We start from the raw sequence: 21,808 nt of genomic DNA on the forward strand, positions 1-21,808 counted from the left end.
TAGTACATGAAGATTTAATCTGGGAGCTAAACAAATTCCAAAGGAAATTGGTAGAACTCTTTACAGACTACTAGGAGTGAACAGAGAGCATTAAATAGCTTATAGATGAATTAGGATGGGAGCCCCTTGGCAAAGTGAAGTGTGTGTATTGTGTGAGCAATTAAGACTACATTTAGAAGAACCTTTAATTAGAATAGATTAAAACAACCATTTAGGATGGCATGGGGAACATAACAGTAGAACCTCACTTAATTTCTAGGTCCAACAAATATGATGGAACAAGAGAGAGATTTTCCTAAATGGATAGGTTTAGGAATTCATTTTTCTCCGAAGCAAAACAGGACTTGTTCTAGGTACATCAAACTCAGGCAGTTAAATATCACACAGCATGCAACTACAGTAAAACTTTGATTTTACGCAGTTGGAGGGACCGAAATATGGGCACTGTGTAAAATCAAAGTGTGTAAAATCAAGAGTTGGTATTGAGGAGAAGTATAGTTTTCAGGATAACTCTTGCTCATTATTTTTAGAACCCTTAGTCATACACTTTTGTATAGTTCTGATTTGAGCCAGAACCGGATCCAGACAATCAAAAAGTCTCATATGTGCGCCTTTACGGTAAAAGGGCATGAAATCCTTTTCAGTCGTATCAGATATATGTTTCCTGGATTCAATTACTCATTTGGGGGCAAGAAAATGATCCCTAATAATCTTATTTACTCACAAGCAACACCACAGATGACGTGTTACCTTGAGAAAAACAACGTTGCATTCCTGAACAATGTTTCCCATGGATGAATAACATGGTAGAATTGCTAGCATTTCTGGCACTAAGATTACTTCTGTTACCCAGGAGAAATGTCGCAATGGTGATACTAAATGCTCGCGGAGCAGAGGAGCTAATTTTCGAAAATATTCTCATTAAAAGCAGTTTTCAGGAAATCCGTTTAACTACCTGCAGACAAACAAAGATTGGAGATTGAAGAAATGAGATATTTGAGGATAGTCATCCAAATTAACCCCATTAACAGGGAGCAAAATTTTGCTAATACATCACAAAGGCTTTACACCCTATGGGCCTGGGTTCAAGTCCTGACAGTAGCAGAAACTTATCAGAGATGGCACCTTCATCTTCGACCTGAAGACGCTGGCAGCAGTGCCAGCGAAACTATAGTCATCACCAACAAACCTATGCGGTTGCACCGGAAACATTGTTATCAGAGATGGCCCTATCCCTACTTGAGAGTAATGTGGAGGACACTTCCAGTGCACCAGCAGATGGGACGTTAAGCCCTTTAAGGCCTATCATTACAACCTGGCTAATGCCAATATAGGGTTCCTATCCCCCCAGCCCTTACTTCATGGCACTAATGACCCCATCTATCAGTATCCTCCTTCCAAATAGCATACCAAAGATAATACGGAGCACATAGGACCCGGGATATTCGGAAAATCAGATTTTTCCGGTGTTTAGATCACTTTTTTAAAGTGAGCTATTTAAATAACCGCGCAACTACCGTTAAAAATTATTAATAGTCGGAACAATCTTTCTTATTTATAATTTTCACGTATTAAAAAACCATTTTCCCATGAAAATTTAGCATATAGGGTATAGCTTCTCTGTCGGCATTCTTCCGCGAATTCAGCGCCGGGACCTTCGGCTCACAAGCCGTGTGACTAATCTTAACGTAATATTTTGCTTCCCCATGTCTGATAACAACACCGGACACTTTTTGTATTTCGATTTAATTGCACTAAGCCATTCCTGAGTTTAAAGGGACTGCCTTATCACTCACGTCTTGATTTGACTTCAATGATTGCATGACGATTGACGACGCGAGTTATTCTCCGAGGGCATTAACTCCCGTTCCGTTAAAAATAAACGCTTGCCACCTAGCGGAGTTAAGATAATAGCTATTGATGTTCCAACCATGTTTCACTTAAACCCACTGAAAATGAGATACAAGTTGAATCAGCTCTAATAAGCGCGCCGCGCAATCAACTTTCCCTCGCCTCCATTCGTCCCGCAGATGTGGGGTTAGCCCGCGGAATGAGACAACATATGCTTTTACCATCGTGTTGAATCACCATCGACTTACGTCCATACTAGAAGTACGACTATCTTTTTTGGATCACCTTGGAAGCCAAAATGTTGGCACGGGAGGATTTTTAACGGCTAATTTCGCCGTTATATTTCGCTGGGGCGAAGGAAAACATAGCGTTCGCAAAATTCTAGAAAACCTTCCGTTAGGGATAGATATTCCGTAGTTCATAATTCCAGATTAACGACCATCTACTGTAATTACAATATATATAAATAGCGTCGATCAATAAGTCGAATAATAAACGAAAGGTGATAATGTTTATATCTCCGGGGATCATTTGTCTTAATCACGCATGCACGGCGATTGCCGTATATTTTAGGTTTCGATATCCTTCTACGGCAAATATTAACTAAGAGCGATATTCGCGTTCGTAAAGGAGCCTGAAATATTACTGAGAGGTCGTAGGGGGAAGCAATAATTAGATTCGCGATGTTTTTAGTTTCACGCTCAACAGCGCGACGTCATTTCAACCGTTCTTGTATTCATTTTTGTAACTCATTTAGACGAATAAATAACCTAACTTCATATTGCTCCAGTCGGGATTTTCAAAACAAGTCGAAAGACAACTGCGTAAAATCAAGATTAGCGGCCTCGTTGGGGCTGGGGTTATGCTGCGCAAAATCGAAAAAACTGCGTAAAATCAAGAAAAGATGTAAAATCGAAGTTTCACCATTGGAATTCCCTATGCTTTCCGGCCGGACTTGAGTGTCGCTGCGTAAAAACGAGACTTGATGTAAAATCAAAGTGCGTAAAATCGAAGTTTTACTGTATGTAAATTTTTTAGTACTCTTTGACAGGTTAATGCCAGGTAGCCTAAAATGTCCTCCTACTTGTTTATTGAGGTGACTTGTGGGATAGAAAATAGATATAAAGCAGGATGCAGTTCTGAATATTCTGAATAGACACAATTTTTTTCTTATAAGAGTTCAAAATAGGCCAAATATCTGAAATGAGGCCAAAATTGGGTCCATAGTTGCACACAGGGGAAGGTGCTAACTGCAGTACAAAGCCACAGATGAGACAAAGCTGAGCAAGTTATTCTGATTAATGTCACTGAAGGGTAGGACCATCTTTAAGAATTTGACCATTACTGGACTTGTGGATGTAGTAACATGTGCATTTCTGGAGCTACATGCATGGTTAATTAAAAATTAATTACGGAAACATTACTGGGTTTGCTAGATTATCACTACAGGAAAAAGTTGTGGGACACATTTATCATGAATACATGAAAAATGATACGTAGTCGAAAAGGTTATTACTACTCAGCACAGTCAAAAATTATTAACTAGACTTAAATATAGCATCTAATGAGGTGATCACTCTGTAATTGAATTTTATCCTTCCATACACTACTAAGTCAGTAATCTTACCAGCTGACAAAACCCATTTCCAGTTTTTTTTATTTACACATATGACATTACGAGGCCTCTTCAATAAAGTTATAACTGCAATAAAACAATACAAAAAATTTATAAGAGTCAAAGGACCTTTTATTTTAAAAATACTGACGAAATAGGCAGCCTAGTCTTAAATTCACAAGAACAGAGTCAAAGCATAAGGCTGCTATATTTGATCTAATAAACTTGAAAAAAAAATATTCACATTTTCTTCAAATAAAATTAATTAGTTTCTTTTGAAGCACTGTCAATAGGTATAGTTTCAGGTACTACTTTAGCCACCTTTCTAGGTTCCTTATTGTAAGTTTTAGGACACTGCATTTCTGTCCAGCTGACAGGGACCATGGCAATTCCTGCAAATTAAATTATGAGTCAATAAATAGTAAAAATAATATGAACTCTTATTATTAATCACAAGTTCATAAAAAGTTTAGGGAAAGCTAGTAATATGAATAATCGTGAACATTAAAAAAAGATGTTAAAAAATAAGTAAAACACATGATGTATGACCAGATAAAGAGTTCATGTCTCTTATAAATTTCTAATGCCCCAAAAAAGGAAAATCTATATGTCCTGAGCCCAAGGAGATTTCTCACCAGGATGCTTCACTTCAGGGGAAGAGGATCTTTTTCTGTATTACTCAAGCAGCAATATTTAGTATTACAGCCAAAGTTCTCTCAAAATATTTAGACCGTAACATAGAACAGACTATGAAAGACTTTGGCCAATGTAAAAAGTTTGACCTTATTGCAGTGCCAAGGAAAAAAATTGACAGTCACTGCCAACGGTAGTGTCGTACCAGCCACCCCAATGAGTGAAGGCTGAGAAAACTTTCAATTTAGTCACAAAATAAAGTAATTTTTAATGATGCTCCCCAAAGTAATGGCTTAATAAATATATAATGGAACAGTTATGCATTTGAACTGTCAATTAATATTCTTTGATACCTGTTAACACATAAGATTTCCATGACATTGATTTGCAGATGTCTCCATGTCTCCTGGTTTTCACTGCATGGCATTGTTGGTACTAGGTTTCTTACACAACAGTTACTGATGACAGTTCTGACTTGGTGGAGTTCTGCCTAAGAAAAACCTACTTTCCCCGGAACGCGAATTTATATGAAAAGGCAGAGGGGGGCGAGTATAGGTTCTAAACTCTCTTCATTAGAAGCTAATTTTTTTAAAGAAAAAATTTGAAGGGGATGCCAAAGGCAGCTACAGTAAGAAACCAAAGCTGTTGCAATGGTATGAGGTTGATACCTTTGTTATCTCGCCACATAAAGAGCAATGATTACAGGACTTCTTATGATATCTAAACACCCAACTCTGCACCATCAAATTCACAATGGAATAATAAGAAAACAACCGCTAGCCAAGGAAGCCATAGAATCAAGAAGCTGAACAACATGAACAGAGGAGACGTCCACCCTCTCCACAGCTCGTGGATGAGGGTCATATGAGAGAGGAAATGAATCGACCAATCCTCATCCAACAAGAAGGAACTGGCTCCAACATCCCCTATATAATTCAATGAAAAAAAACCTAATCCTGGCACTTGACCTGAGGACCCAACAAATCCCACAAGGTGAAACCCAGAAGCGATGGAGACTTCTTTGATACCTTGTAACGTTCACCCTGAAAACTCCACTGGGCTTGCCTTAACCGGCCGGTTCCACGGTGACTCACTCTCCCATTTCCCCCGTATTCCCTTCGCTGGGCGTGCGGAGTCATGGTTCAGGCAACCACCCCTCCCCTTCCCAAATAAACCTTCCCCTACCCACACACCCACCTCCCACCAAACCCCCCTCCCCTCCTGGATAGGTCGGTGGGCTGGCCGGGAGAGCCCAGGCAACGATGCGTCAGCCAGGAGGCGAGTCTGGGGAGAGAGGCGAGCGAATATGCGTGTGTGAGGACGGGGAGACGGAGGACAGACAGAGAGAGAGTAGACAGGAGACCGGTCGACAGTGGTCGACTCAGAGAGTGTCCAGCCTACGCATAGAGATAGCGCCCGAAGGATATTAAGCCGTATCTCCCGACGCTCTTCGGTAAGTGGATCAGCCTCATTTTTGCAAGTGCACAGCATTGGGTGCAATCAACTGGTTTCTGGCCGGATGCTAAGACATGGGTCGATCCTATCTCTTGTTCTCTCCAGGGCAAGTACTCTGGGGCTGTGGACACCACTCAGGTGATTTCCTGGATATACGTAGCTGAGATTCGGCTGCCTTTTGGCAGATATGAGCCGAGATCCAGCAATCTCCTGTCTCAGAGATCCGGCTGCCTTTTGGCAGATATGAGCCGAGATCCAGCATTCTCCTGTCTCGAATCTTCAAGTTTGATACCAGAAGAAAAGACAATATTCTCATGGTATCTTGTATGTATGTTGCACTGTAATTTATTGGTATTTGTTGAAAAGGAAATCTTTATGTTTGTTAAATTCTGCAATAAATTAATTGCCATGTTAAGTGTGACAATTGTGTGAAGCCTCCCTTCAGTGCTGTCCATAGGAAGGCAACTCTGGTTGCCTGGCGCCCATAAAATTGAAATTCCTATGAGGTCAGCCCACGACTCAAGAGATCGGAGCCTGCCGGGAGCTGCCGGGTATTAGCATGGTAGGCGGTCCCATCGGATCATAGGCCGAGGGAAGGCGTGGCAAAATGGCGCCCAACGTGGGGCGGCAACGGCAACGTCGACTTGCTTGACGGCAGTTTGAACTTTGATTCATTTTACTGGAGAGGCAAACTTAGTTTAAAGCATTTATTAGTTCCTTACAAGATCAAGGATTGTTTAATTGACTCATTATTACGTGTCTTATAATTTGTGTTGAACTGTTTAAGTGAAAATTGTGAAGTGCCTGCTCTTGAATTGTGCTTAGAGGCTTGAATAATGTTGTGATTTCAAGTTGTAGACACTTAAGATTTAATTTCAAATTTTCTGAGTTGATACAATCATTTATTGATTATTATGTAGTGTATGTCAATGTATAGGTTAAGAAATATCTTGTGGAATTGATTCTAAAATTTGTTTAAATTTTCTCTCAAGTAACAGGGTATAAAATTAAGCCAGAAAGGCAGAGGTATTCAGTGGATGGATCAGACTGGAGAGTGCTCGATCTTCGCCTTGAACGATTTGGACTTCCGGGGAAAGAAAGGAAATTTTTCCAGCCGGAGGAGAGCACTCGAGATTGGTGAGACCCTATGTTTTCTGTGATTGGCCAGAATGGAGGTTAACCGTTTAACTAAGGATGAGCTGATCTACGAAGTCGGAGTGCGCGGGGGCTCGGCTGGTACAGATGAAGGAATAGATGTTTTAAGAGGGGCTCTCGGAGAATTATTGCGTAGTGACCAACCAATGGGTGGCTTTAAGGAGGAAGAAAGCGTTGAAATAGAGTCAGAACTTTTAGTAATTGAATCGAAACTCACTTTAGTACAATTGGCCATCCAGGATATTAAGAAGGGTGGGAAGGAAACCTCGCCCAGGAGAATTAAAACTCTGTTGTATCACTTAAATAACAGGATTAGTTATATCTTTCCCAGGTGTCAAGGGGGAGACAGAAAAAAGGGTAAAGAGATTTATCGCAGTTTAAAACAATTGAGTACATTGTTTAGTAACTTAGGAGAAGGAGTAGAGTACCAAAGTCCAGATATATGTTCCATGTCCTCTTCTTCAGGACCAGAAGTAGAAAGACAAAGCTTACAGGGTCATAGGAGACCTGAAGTTAATGTTGCAACAGATCAGTATGAAAATTGTCAGGATGTTAATACATTTCATAGAGAGACTCGTGGGAATATGAGAACAGACCGGAATTATGAAGGTAGACCACAATTACATAAGTGGAACATTACATTTAGTGGTAGTCCCTCAGAAAGTGTAAATGCATTTATTGTCAGGATAGAGGAACTTGCAATAGCCCGTGGAGTGTCAGAAGCTGGATTGCTTCTTGGGGCAGTGGAATTATTTGAGGGGCAAGCTCTACTTTGGTTTCGGTCGGTGAGGAATGATATCTCTAGTTGGGAGGAACTCAAGGTTATGCTTCGCTCAGAGTTTCTTCCTTTGGACTTTGAGGAGAATTTACTCCAAGAAATTAGAAACAGGAAGCAAGGGATGACTGAGTCAGTGGGGACATTCATAGCCTGTATGTTAGGACTATATGATAGACTAAGTAAAGAAGTCGGAGAGGAAGAAAAGTTAAGTCAGATTAAAAGAAATTTAGCTCCCTATTATCTGGAAAAGTTAGCTTTGCAACCAGTGTTGTCAATTAAGCAATTGAAATCGATTGGCAAGGAACTAGATTTGAATAAATTCCGTATTGAACAATATGAGGCATCAAAAATGAACAAGGTTAGATCTTTAGAACCCGACTTGGCCTTTAATAAAACTTTCCAATTTAGGGCATCTCAAAAACCATTGGTGCAGTCTATAGGGATAAAAAGAGAGGGTATTAAATGTTGGAATTGTGACCAAAATGGGCATAGATTCTCAGAATGCAAATTATCCTCTAAAATATTTTGTCATCGCTGTGGGTACAAAAATGAAATAACCAGAAATTGTCCAAATTGTAGAAGGGGTAATAGAACTGATAGAACTTATAAGCCACAGAGACAGGAAAACTAAGGAGAGAGTCCGACAAGGGGCACTCGTACTCTCTAAATTATTTAGTTCCCCCCTATGTGAATCTAGACTTGGTGAAGTTGGAAATGGAAAGAGATAGTAGGATTTATCTGCCAATTTCAGTTTATGGTCTGAAATTTTATGGATTGTTAGACTCAGGAGCCACTCATTCAGTTATTGGTAAATCAGGTTGGAAATCTTTGTCCAAACTTAAGCTGTCTCTTGAAAAACCCACATACTCTAGTATTCAAGTTGCAAATGGGAATAAATGTCAGGTAAAAGGAATAGTGAACTTACCTGTAGAAGTAGAGGATATTACCAGAATATGCGAGTTTTTAGTGGTACCAGATATCACTTATGATTTCATTCTTGGTGTTGATTTTTGGTGGATTATGGGCTTACAACCAAATTTATTAAAGGGTACTTGTAAACTGGAAACACCAATCAGTGTTAACTCTGTGGAGTCAGTAATCTCTAAGCGCAAGCTAAATGAAAATCAAAAGAGTCAATTAGAGAAATTGATGAGAGATTATCGAGAAACTATAGGTAGAAGGGGGATAGGTTGTACCAATTTAGTGGAACATGTAATTGATACAGGTGATTCGCCTCCAATTAAACGGCGTTATTACTCATACTCTCCCAAATTATTGGAAATATTGCATAAGGGCATAGAAGAACTATTAGACCAAGACATAGTAGAAGTTTCAAATAGTGCATGGGCATCTCCTGTGCTATTGATTAAGAAACCAGATGACTCCTATAGATGGGTAGTAGACCTAAGAGAGGTGAACAAAGTATCTAAACCAGATGCTTACCCTCTGCCAAAGGTAGAGGATATTCTTGTTCAGTTGCGAAACACTAGGTACTTGAGTTCATTGGATATAAAGTCCGCATTTTTTCAAATTCCCTTAGAAAAGAAAAGTCGAGAAAAGACTGCATTTGTAATTCCAGGGAAAGGCCTGTTTCAATTTAAAAGAATGCCTCAAGGTTTGAATACAAGTCCTGCTACTTGGCAGCGTCTCATAGACAAGGTGATAGGGGAAGATTTAAAACCCTTTGTGTTTTGTTACTTAGATGATATAATAGTAGTGTCCAATTCATTTGAACACCATTTAGAACTTCTCTATAAGATACTCGATCGTTTAGATAAAGCTAACTTGACACTGAATTTAAATAAGTGTTGTTTTTGTAGAAATGAGTTAAAATATTTAGGTTACTTGGTAAACGAAAAGGGACTTCAAGTAGATCCAGATAAAGTTAAGGCAATAGCTGGATTTCTTCGTCCAACCAATGTCACTGAGCTTAAGAGGTTTATAGGGCTCGCTTCTTGGTATCGAAAATTTATTCAGAATTTCTCTAGCATCATGCAGCCTTTGAATGCTTTAACTTCCAAAAAGAATAAGTATGATTGGACAGAGGAATGTGAGCATTCTTTTAAAGTTATTAAGGAGAAATTAATATCTGCTCCTATTTTAACATGTCCTGATTTTTCAAAAGAATTTGAATTACATTGTGATGCTAGCAGTCAAGGTCTAGGAGCAGTCTTGTACCAAGAAGATAAGGTGATAACTTTTATTAGTAGGGGCACCTCTAAGGCAGAAAAGAAATACTGTACTACTGAACTTGAATGCTTAGCTGTATTGTGGGCTATTGAAAAGCTGAGAGGATATCTTGAGGGCTATGAGTTCACTGTGGTAACAGACCATGCTAGTTTAGTTTGGTTAAATAATTTAAAAGACCCCAGAGGGAGATTGGGTCGTTGGGCTGTCAGAATGCAGCAATACAGATTTAAGATTGTGCATAGAAAAGGGAAGGAACATACTGTTCCAGACGCTTTATCTAGAAACCCATTACCGAAAGATGGGATAAGTTTAAACTTAATTACAGTCATGGGAGAGAGCCAAGATATTTGGTATGAGAGTCTGAGAAAAGGAATAATAGATAAACCTGAGTCATATCCAAAATTTAAGGTCCAAGATTATCAGATCTATAAATATATTGATCCAGGTTGGAACCAATCTCATCAGTGGGTTAGAATCATCCCTAAGGATTTGCGGAAAGAAGTAATGATAGAATGCCATGATGATCCGGCAGCAGGGCATTATGGGTGTCTGAAAACAGTTAGTAGACTAAGAAAATTATATTATTGGCCTAAGATGAAGGCAGATGTTGTCAAATATATTAAAAGTTGTGATATTTGTAATCAATACAAGGCTACTCAGAATGCACCATTGGGATTCATGGGAGATCAAAGACTTGTTACAAAACCTTTTCAGATAGTATCATCTGACATTATCGGGCCTTTGCCTAAGTCAATTAATGGATTCATGTATTTAGTAGTGACCTGTTGTATGTTTTCAAAATATGTAATAATGAAACCGATGAGAAAGGCAACCGCCGACAATGTTAGAAACCATTTAGAGGATGATGTGTTCTTGAAATTTGGGGCTCCCCATACTTTACTTTGTGACAATGGTGTGCAATATAAGAGTAATAAGGTTAAAGATTTATGTGAGAAGTATGGTGTAAAAATTATGTATAATTTTTATTACCATCCCCAGAGCAATCCCACAGAACGAGTTAATAGGGTAATAAAAACCATGATAGCTGCATATGTTGGCAACAATCATCGCCATTGGGATAAAAATTTATCTAAAATTAATTATGCCATAAATTCTGCCGATCATGAAGTGACAGGATGTAGTCCTCATAAACTAGTATTTGGGGAAGAGTTTTTCTTAAATGGGACGTTAAGGAAAATACAAATTAATGGAAGAGAGATTCCAGATTTTCAAAATCGTAGAAAACATTTAGAACACCTAGAGAAGGTCAAGGAAATAAGAAAGGAAGTTGTTGAGCGATTACAGCAAGCTTATAAAAAGAATTCCCATTACTATAACCTGCGGAGGAGAGATGTGAATATAGAGCCCGGACAGAAAGTTTTAAGGAGAAACTTTGTACAATCCAATGCTGCTAATTACTTTTCTTCCAAATTAGCACCAAAATATTTAGGTCCTTATCTAGTCCACTCTAAAGTAGGAAATAAGGCTTACCTTCTCCAGGATGAACAGGGACTAACAGATGGTCCCTGGCATATAAAAGACTTAAAGCTGGTGTAATACAAAAATTTTTTCCAGGGAAAAATTTTTTATTTAGGAAGGGGGGGAAGTGTAACGTTCACCCTGAAAACTCCACTGGGCTTGCCTTAACCGGCCGGTTCCACGGTGACTCACTCTCCCATTTCCCCCGTATTCCCTTCGCTGGGCGTGCGGAGTCATGGTTCAGGCAACCACCCCTCCCCTTCCCAAATAAACCTTCCCCTACCCACACACCCACCTCCCACCAAACCCCCCTCCCCTCCTGGATAGGTCGGTGGGCTGGCCGGGAGAGCCCAGGCAACGATGCGTCAGCCAGGAGGCGAGTCTGGGGAGAGAGGCGAGCGAATATGCGTGTGTGAGGACGGGGAGACGGAGGACAGACAGAGAGAGAGTAGACAGGAGACCGGTCGACAGTGGTCGACTCAGAGAGTGTCCAGCCTACGCATAGAGATAGCGCCCGAAGGATATTAAGCCGTATCTCCCGACGCTCTTCGGTAAGTGGATCAGCCTCATTTTTGCAAGTGCACAGCATTGGGTGCAATCAACTGGTTTCTGGCCGGTTGCTAAGACATGGGTCGATCCTATCTCTTGTTCTCTCCAGGGCAAGTACTCTGGGGCTGTGGACACCACTCAGGTGATTTCCTGGATATACGTAGCTGAGATTCGGCTGCCTTTTGGCAGATATGAGCCGAGATCCAGCAATCTCCTGTCTCAGAGATCCGGCTGCCTTTTGGCAGATATGAGCCGAGATCCAGCATTCTCCTGTCTCGAATCTTCAAGTTTGATACCAGAAGAAAAGACAATATTCTCATGGTATCTTGTATGTATGTTGCACTGTAATTTATTGGTATTTGTTGAAAAGGAAATCTTTATGTTTGTTAAATTCTGCAATAAATTAATTGCCATGTTAAGTGTGACAATTGTGTGAAGCCTCCCTTCAGTGCTGTCCATAGGAAGGCAACTCTGGTTGCCTGGCGCCCATAAAATTGAAATTCCTATGAGGTCAGCCCACGACTCAAGAGATCGGAGCCTGCCGGGAGCTGCCGGGTATTAGCATGGTAGGCGGTCCCATCGGATCATAGGCCGAGGGAAGGCGTGGCAACCTGTTATAGCCCATGTATCAGTGGCATAGCTAGGAATATGCTTTAGGGGGGGGGGGTGGGATGGCCTGGAGTGGCTACCCCCCACCAGGCAACATAGGGGAGTCTGGGAAATTAAAAAAAAAATGACATGCCTGCAAATATATTTTACATCATTTTGGCACTTAAAATTCAACTTTAAGCAGATGCAGTTATTACATTGTCAAAAATAGACAATGATTTTTAAATATTTTTTAAATTTCTCTTGAGGCTATGGGGGAGGAGGGAGGGATATATACTCTCATTCCCCCCCCCCCATAGTAACACCAATGCTATGTATGCATAATTTTTTGAATGCTTTGCATGAAAGGGGAAGCCACTTATTTGGGGCAAGGAATACTGGTCTTGATAGGTCCAAATTAACCAGAATGTACTGTACTGGATTTCAGACGATACGACTTTTCCCCGGCCACCGTTCACATGAAATTCAGGCGGCTTTCAGACGAGACGGCTCTTGCAACGCTGTGTGCTGTTCCGTGAACGGTGGCTGGCGGAAAATAATTTCATCTTGGTGGTCTTACGATTGAATTATGTACACATACTGTAATTCTGTGACAAACAAGCAAAATTTGTTCTGAGAGCTTGTACATAAGTTGATAAACCTATGCAAGGTATCAAAAATTGTGGTTATCCTGTAGAATGCAACACTGCATTACAACTTTTGCGTTAGCTCACAGCCGCCCAGTTTATCCATGGTGCCGCTGTACCGGCGTGTTGAGCAGTTTATTGTTGAGGTTATAAAAACTGTGACAGTGAAGCATCAGAATAAGTTGCCAATTAAAGCAACAATTTAAGCTGCATCACAGAATACAGAATATATTTTGAACCGACACACAAGTTACAACAAATTAACGGATGATGTCGCCAGAAGCTGTGGGAGTTTCACTATTGATCCTGCTGCTACACAAACTATTTATGCAGCATGTAAACTGTGCTCCAAGCATATTTTGCGAAGCCCTTCAAAATCAACATCCACCACTACTGTTATTATTTAATGCCCGTTCAGCACTGCAGGCAATATTTCTGGCAAAAAAAGAATACATAATGGAAAAATGTTGAATTTTTTAAATAAAAATTCGGTGAAAGAACCAGTGGCTGCTTGATGTAATGTGACACTTCCGTCGATCATGCATTCTTCAAACAACATGTTATTTAAAACTTTTATTTGACAAATAAAATTATGAAGACAATCTTAAGTTTTTTTTTAGAGAGCTTTCCTTCTAACTTAGATCTTTCCTGAAATTATTTTCATTCACTTCTTGTGGTGTTATTTGAATTTGCCATCAATTCAGATAATGAGAGTTCATCCTTGGAACCAAGAACCGATGGGGGAGAACCGGACCAGTACCAAGAACCGAAAAAATTTAGGAACTGACTCATCCTTAGTTATTAGACCTGAACAAATTCAACTCTTTTCTTTTAAGAAGAATAGAAAAGTTAGTCCTTGAATTTATAAAAGAGGGATACTACTGTATTAAGCTTTATTGTAGGAACTGTGCCTTTGCGCTAACAATGACATCTATATCTACTTGATGCTGGGTGGATTCCATTATAACTGAGACATCTGAATAGTTTCAAAACCAAAGAGTAGTATCATACATAAAAAAATGATAGAGGAATCCACAAGAAAAACTTGGAACAATACTAACCTGCTTCACTGTGAGCAATAACAACACCAAGCTCATTTTCTGCAGTGGAAAGCTGATAAGAATGTATATCAGTGGTGGGAAGCTAAGACATGGTCAAAGATTCAACTAATAAATCAAGTCCAAATCAAATAGAAATGATATCAATTCACCTAGATAAAAAATTATACAACCATATACCTAATCTATAAATATAAAAGAGAGTTGAAAATCGTGTTAGTCAGACCATTTATAATTCAAGAACGGCTGCACCGATTTTTAATGATATTTGGTTTTTTTAGATTCGTCTCCCTCCCAAATAAAAGAATAGACAATAAAAAATAGTGAAAGTTAACGAAAAATTTATCTTCATCTTAGGGGTATAACTTTAAGAGTTGATAACACTGCATCAGCAGTTAAGTCTGTAAAAACAAATAATTAAATTGTTTTATGTAGGTTCGAAGATTTTCGTGGCGTTGATTAGATGATCTCTGCATTCTATTCGGGTTTTCACCGCATCCTCAACGGATGCGGTGAAAACCCGAATAGAATGCAGAGATCAATTAAATTGTTTGTTTTCTTTTTACCCATTTAAAGACTGACCTTTGTAACAATACAACATTTTAATAGTTAAATATATTACAAAAATGGAAATTATATTTTAAAAATTTAATTTTAGCTAATAGTAAGGCCATCTCAAGTAGACACTTCACTACTATGCTTGTAAACAAATCTCCAACAAATTGAAGACTATCGGTAATGTCTGTGTTCCTTTCGACAAATGAAGCAGTTTGATTTCATTTCCTCAGAATTTTTGCAAATTCGTTTCATCGGAAGGTGAGCTCAACAACAAAGTGTTCCCGAAGATGATTGATCACCATAAAAATCACAAATGGTTGATTGAGTGGGCAATTTAGATGATATATAATGAAGATGTGGATGGTAAATCAGGTAAATGGTAAACTAGGTAAATCAGGATAAAATATTTGGTACTCTACATCCATTGAAATCTATTGACTGTTTCACAAATGAAGACAAAGTCACCAACAACTCATATGAATTTTTAAAGTACTTGGATGTGACTGGCTAATCACGGCACAATTTACAGTGAAAGGTTGGCTCGGTGTTCATGATGCTTCGAAACCTAAACAAACCAAAACTATGCATTGGAACTCATTTGCTGATTAAATAAAGGCATTAATGAATGTGATGCATGCGATTATTCTCAAATGAAAATTCAACAAAGGTGAGGAAGTTCTCACTCCAAGGATTCCATGATTACAACTTATATGCCTTTTTGAGCTTAAAGACATTCAATTTCCAATTCGTGTTGCATTCGTGACGATGATTAACAAATCACATGGTCAGTCTTTCAGTTTTTGTGATGCTTGTGCTCATGAAAACCCATGATTTCCTCATGGTCAATTTTACGTCGTACGTTCATAATTTGGTGAGCCATCATGCATATTTCTTTCTTCGCTTCAGGGGCACAGCTAGGAACTAAGGCCAGAAGGTTTTAGGCACAATCATACTGGTAGTCAGGGGGGTATAGAAAACCTGCCAAGGAAAGCGAGAGGTGCTAGGGCCCTCCCCCAGAAATTTTTTAAGACAAATGGTTCAAAATGGTAAGTGTTATGGCTGTGTGAATAGTTAGGTATATTTTGTTTGTGAGTCATCCGTCCCCCTAATATTAGTTACAAAATTTTTCACATTAAAATATTTTTATAAAAAAATTCTCTGAGCTCTGGGGGACTTATCCTCCAAAACCCCCCTTGCTGTGTCACCGCTTCCCTATATTTATTTGGTTTCATCCCCTTTACCTTGTGCCTGGTAACAGAACAAAAACTGTTGTATATCAAAAGGTGCTTGACTCAAGAGATTAAGTCCACTGCGTAGGGCACACCGTGGAGTGTGTACGCAGTGCATTTTTTCCAAGCAGAGATACTATAACTGGTGCGCCTACAGTAATTTCATACAAATGCTGCTTCCTAGGGACTTTTCTTACACGATTTTCAGCATCAGTTAAGCGTCGGTCTAGCGCTGTGTTAACTTGCCCCATGAACGGGCGAAGTTGACGCAACAGACTTAGACCTAAAAACATTTTTTTTGTGATTAATAACACAAATAGCCAAAAAACTGAACGCATATAATTTTGACTTTATTAACTGCTTTATAAAACCACAATGTCCAACATTTCTTAAGTTAAAACATCAAAATTAAAAATTTCATTGAAAAAATCCGAATAAACACGCTCCGATCCACCCTATGTAGATTCAATAAAGAAAATGTCTTCCTGAAAAGCAAATTTGAAACTTATTCACGTAGTTTTTATTGACTTTGTTTCCTTATTTTATTATAATAAGTCAAATATAATTAAAAACAGTATAGCCGCTCCTGATTTATAAATGGTGTAACTAAACTGTTCATTGATAGGTAGGCGGTACGAAGTTTGCCGGGTCAGCTAGTTACTATTATAATTCATACATGATGTCCATATTTTTGTAATAGAAGATAGACTTTACCATGGTCACTTCAGATCAGCCCCTGTTGGCCCTGGGAGGGAATCCTATGGGAGAGAATCCAATGGAAGGGGTCAAAGGAGAGGGGGGAGTCTCAGGGGCCGGATTCTGTTTCCTGTTTGTTATTACACCACCATGGGATCCTAAGGAATAACTTGTAGGAAATAGCTAATTCTTTTGCCAAGCCTGAAATTTATTTCTGAACAAATAATAAATTAGCTCAGTAAACACTAATAGAGGTTGCAATTCAAAAACGGATTACACTAGTGGAATTGAGATAGTCTTTTAACTTAGCATTCATGCGTTATTAAGTTACAGAATTGCACCACACATGGAGGCTCTGAGGAGAAGGGTCAAAGGTGAGGGCTCCAAGAATGTTGTTCAAAAGAGGAGGAACAAGGCTGAGGCAGTGGAATTCATTACAAAGTAATTATGCAGTACAGTCTGGTAAGGCAACATATCAATTTATCCAAGGTGTTGGGAAGCAAAGAAACCACAGAGGCCAAAAAGGATAGTAAGTACATAGTAAGGATGATAAGAATAAAAGGATACAACTCGAGCCAAAATAATATCACCAGGCCGAAAGCATTGGTACATTTCAATTGAATCCTTCTCAAAGGCACGCACATCTTCACGCCGCAAAATTGCTCTATAAGGGCGAGTGAGTACAACATCTCCTATACATTTAATTGTGCATTTGCTGAAGCGAGGATTCACCATCATTACCTGAAATACAAAAATTGGATATCAAAATAGCAATTTTGTGTGTGGGGTATTTCCATTAAATTTATTCCAGTGTGTGGTATGTGGTTTCATAAAATACCCACATAAATATTCAGATCAATTTTAGCAAATTTAATTATAATATTCCCTTTTTATTTGCATTGTTTTTACATTTTTAAAATATGTAGATGCTTTAATGTCCTGTTATTGGTTCGTCGCATCATGATGTCAACTTGCACACAAATTAAATGAAAAGTTAAACTACTGCACTTGCAAATGCACTTCACATCAGCGGAATTTCAATGATGGAGATGATATTGTCTTTTCACTTCAATCATCCTGTTTCTTCTCAAACTCTTACTATAGCACCGCTTAGTAAGTACTTAGTACTCCCTCCAGACCTTCTTGCGTGGAATTTTCTCTGATGAGGTATTTTCTAGCATCATCATAAATTTTTCAAACTATCCTTAACTCCAAAAAGGTTTAATCAAAATTTCTAAATTAACAATTATTTAAGAATTCCTGAGAGAACAGAGAATCATTGGTTACCAAACAAATGGCAAGGAGCAAACTTTGGGTTTCAATGTAATGAGTGCAAGCTGACCTTACATATAAAATATTATGGGGGCCATATGATTCACAAGAATGGCAATTTCATAGATTTTAATAATAAGTTGATGATATCTCAAATGGATATAAGGCTTTAAATTTAGTAGAATTAAGAATTAATATATTAAATAATTAGCATAGAAGTATAGATTTTTTGGATGTAATTCCCCTAAAATGAGCAAATATTCTATAACGTCATGATAACACTCAACAATAGTTTCATAGCATTCATCGTAACAATGGACACAAATAAAAAATCTTAAAACTCTGAGGTACTAGTGTATGTCATACAAAATCATCATCGGTTACACCAAGAGCACATGTACCAGACATGGCAGCACAAATTGAAGGAAAACATTAATAAAAGAGTTGTCCCAATCTCAGCATCACACAAACATATAAGATATGTTACCCAACTACCTCAACGCAATAGAAAAAAAGGCATTTTCAGATTTACAGAAAGAAACAAAACAATGATCTGCACCATTCACTGGCAGAGTTGTAGTTTGTAGCTGCCAATGATTTCTTTAACCTCCGGTATTTTTATGTAGTTGTAAAGCATAGGAGTAGAATACAGATCTGCTTTGAAGCAGTGAGTCAAAATGGACATTTCAATAGGGATACATAATTAATTTCAACATGGTATGTTAACAATGAGGAAAAAACTTCCATGTTTCATATTAGACAAAATGGGTAAAAACTGCAGATAACTTAGCAAATATTGAGAACAGGTTAAAACTTAGTCCTTCATCAAACCAATGCATTCTTCATAGATAAAAACTTCAGGATTAGCTATATTCTAATGACTTCTTGATAGCAATAAGTCATTAGAATTCAGCTCTATTCCCTGCATGCAGAGAACTTTGGACGACTTGGACTAGGTAGAAAGATTAGATAAGGAATTTCAAATTTATTAGGAGGTATTACAGTACTCTCGTTAATGCGAACAACGTTATTACGAAGTTCTCGTTATTACAAAGCAAATAGTTGGCCCCGATGAAAAGGTCTATCCAAGTTATAGTAAAAAAACGTTATTACGAAATTATTGTTTTTACGAAATTACGAACCCCAGTCCCGGCGGTTACAAAATGAACTTTATTACAAAGTTCCACGCATAAGCAACGGCATTTAGGTGGATATTCACTACGCTGAGTTTTAATAATTGCGCCGCGTTCAAGTTCTTCTCGTGTACTGTGCCCAAGAATGTCATTTATCCTTTTTTATTCAGTGCACACGCAACATCATATAATAAGCTTTGTTCCTGTGGAGTCATGGTGACCCACTCATAACCGCTCGTAAATTGGACGTACAGTTAGTCGTCTTCCTACTCACATTCGATTTATGAATTTTCAGAGATAGGGGCATTCAAAATGTTCAAATTTCGAATTTGGCGCCTTTTGATATGGCCGATGCTACGCAGTGTGGCGTAGAGGAACTCTCACTGTGGGCACAATCGGAACATAATGACATCGAATCCGGTGTGAATTTAGGGACTGTTCAGCGTTTCGCCCGTTCTTCCTTACTAGGAGGAGTGATTTCTTTTCGGCTCCGGCTGTGTTGCACGCCCAGCTACATCAGTTCGTAATATCGAGAGTTAGAGCGCCATTGTGATGCAGTGTTGCATTTTGTAGGATAACCGTACTTCTCAGTTCCTTTCCTACAGTCCGGCCGGCGAGAGTTGCCCGATGACGGCACAATAGGAAGGGCGGATAACCCTACGCCATCATGGTTTACAGCCAATCGCTGTCCCCCAAACTCACCTCACTCCCTAGCCTAGTCATGAAGCGTTGTCAAATGCATAAAGAAGCACTGAAATAAGCCTGATCCACCAAAACAAGCCCTTTCTTTGAATCTGCGAAACAAGTGATTCTTCCTCTGGGTCCTTCATGCTCGCCGTTCCTTCCGGCTCCTTTCTTCGTGGAACCCTTTGTAGTCGTTTCCCTTTCTTACCTGGCAGCCTTGCCCCCTACCACAACCTAGATCATTCTAAGTGCCATCGGACTACTCTCGGCGGTCGTACTGTAGGTTTATCAACTTAGGAACAAGGTCTTGGAATGCATCCAGTTCGTATATCGGAGTTACTGTATTCGGGATGATATCAACCCTCGATTGCATCGTGCCGCAATCTTCAGTTGAGAAACTGAAACGAATTTTCCTGTTAGTGTATATTTCAGCGTAATTTAATCGCCTTTATTAAAACCTGTTTTTTTAATAAGAACTAACACTAAGAGTTTTAAGCGTCAAATAGTGAAAACAGAACTAGTTAGCCGCAGGCATGCCTACCTGATAATGATATTCCCTAAGTCCTGCAAACAATTTTCTGGCGTGGCCCCCAGCACCCTTGGAAGGCAAACACTGATCGCTTCCCTAATAAACATACTAGTATAGCTTAAACTTCATGTCTTTTATAATTTGCAAGTGCAACACTACCTCTTTTCACCACAAAAGTCACTCAATGAAAATCAAATCAAATGAAATTTAACTACATCCCAGAATGATGCTCTACTCACAAGAATACAGGTAATCAGTGTTCATCGATGGGTAACTTATTTTAAACCAATATGTTAATGTGATACTATCAATTTTTTTCCATTTCATATTTATGTTAAGACTCCCTAAAAAGATGAGGGACATGCACATTTTTAGAACCCCTTCTAATTCCTTACTTTCAATCTCCAAACTCAATTAACATCATTTGGCCTACCTGTATGAAGTTTTAGATACACAATCTTGAAAAAGTGCAGTTAATAGTAGTTTTTCATAAGAAGAAACTAGAAATTTTAGGTGAACTGCATTGATATTGGATTTGGAAATAAATTTAAAAATGTACACTATCTCAGTCTGCCACAAGCTTTCCCACCTTTTATTCCTACATATATTATTGATCCTTCATTATATTTATATTCTGAAGTTCAGGTGGCATAACTGACAAAAATCATTGTGACTTCCAAGAACTCACCATGCCATACGATTAGACAATTTTAAAATCAGACGCATGTGATGGAAAGATACCAACAAACATGCAAGTAATACTTCGAGCAAGCAGATTGAATGGAGTGAAAATTATGAACAAATACACAATTATTTCAAAATTACTGAGTAAGTTTATGTCTCAAGTTAGGAATAAATACATAGCAGTTGTTCATACCATTGCCGTCACAATATCTCCTGGGGTTGGCACAATGCTTTGGTCATTACTGCTGTGGACTTCAATTACAGAGGACTGAAATGAAAAGGCAAATTGAACTATACACATTCATTAATTGCAACAAAGTTTTAATGGTCAGGAAACGACAAGGTTCCTGGGTTTTAATCACGACAAGGTTTCTGGGTTTTAATCACGCCAACCTTCTCCTTTTCCACGACGTGTACTTCCCCAGCCAGAGTACTGTATATGTAACCTTGTCTTTCGTACGTGCCACATCCAGATATGTGCATGTCATTCGATAAGCATAATCTTTGTCCTGAAAAGCCAAAATTGAAAAAGTGAGAGCGATTCCTATCGAAGTTAAAGTATAATGATGAATAGCAAGTTTTAACAAGTAAAAATATGCGCCAAAATAATGGTGACAGGAGTACACACGTTAGTGAGAGTAGATGTGTGACATACCAGGGACACAAATAAGATTTGTTGGAGCCATTTCTGGATTTGAGAATGAAACACGGTAAAAATCAGCACATCGGCCAGCTCACATAAATCATTTTACGAATAAAAAAAATACGCAAGGGTCTAAAGATCGTACTATAAGAATATACCCGTTACTTTCGTTGATGACTTGTAAGCTCTTGCCTATTTACATGGCCCGCATATAAGGGCCTTGCCTTGCCCAAGGTGGTAAAGGAGTACTTTCTATCACCTTGTGCCTTGCCTACTTATTTTCGTTTTCGCCTGGACCGGGCGACGCTCAAAGGAAATGCATTTGTTATAGCGCGCGTCGATCGTCCTTTGATCACCCCCACCTTTCATCCACTTGATTGCG

The 21,808-nt window shown here is 38.9% G+C and overlaps 1 protein-coding gene across 1 annotated transcript; it reads right to left on the reverse strand.

Annotated features, from left to right (window-relative positions):
- Window positions 1–3,573: 3,573 nt before the first annotated feature.
- Window positions 3,574–21,774, reverse strand: LOC124154572 (exosome complex component CSL4). Its single transcript, XM_046528389.1, has 7 exons — window positions 21,693–21,774; window positions 21,439–21,650; window positions 21,177–21,292; window positions 20,977–21,051; window positions 17,049–17,222; window positions 14,002–14,083; window positions 3,574–3,858 (listed from the first exon to the last, which is right to left on the reverse strand). The coding sequence occupies exons 2-7, from the start codon at window positions 21,467–21,469 to the stop codon at window positions 3,728–3,730; spliced, it is 609 nt and encodes a 202-aa protein (XP_046384345.1). The 5' UTR covers window positions 21,470–21,650; window positions 21,693–21,774; the 3' UTR covers window positions 3,574–3,727.
- Between the last annotated feature and the right edge of the window lie 34 nt (window positions 21,775–21,808).

Source organism: Ischnura elegans, chromosome 2 (assembly GCF_921293095.1).
Source record: "Ischnura elegans chromosome 2, ioIscEleg1.1, whole genome shotgun sequence".
NCBI classification, from domain to species: domain Eukaryota; kingdom Metazoa; phylum Arthropoda; class Insecta; order Odonata; family Coenagrionidae; genus Ischnura; species Ischnura elegans.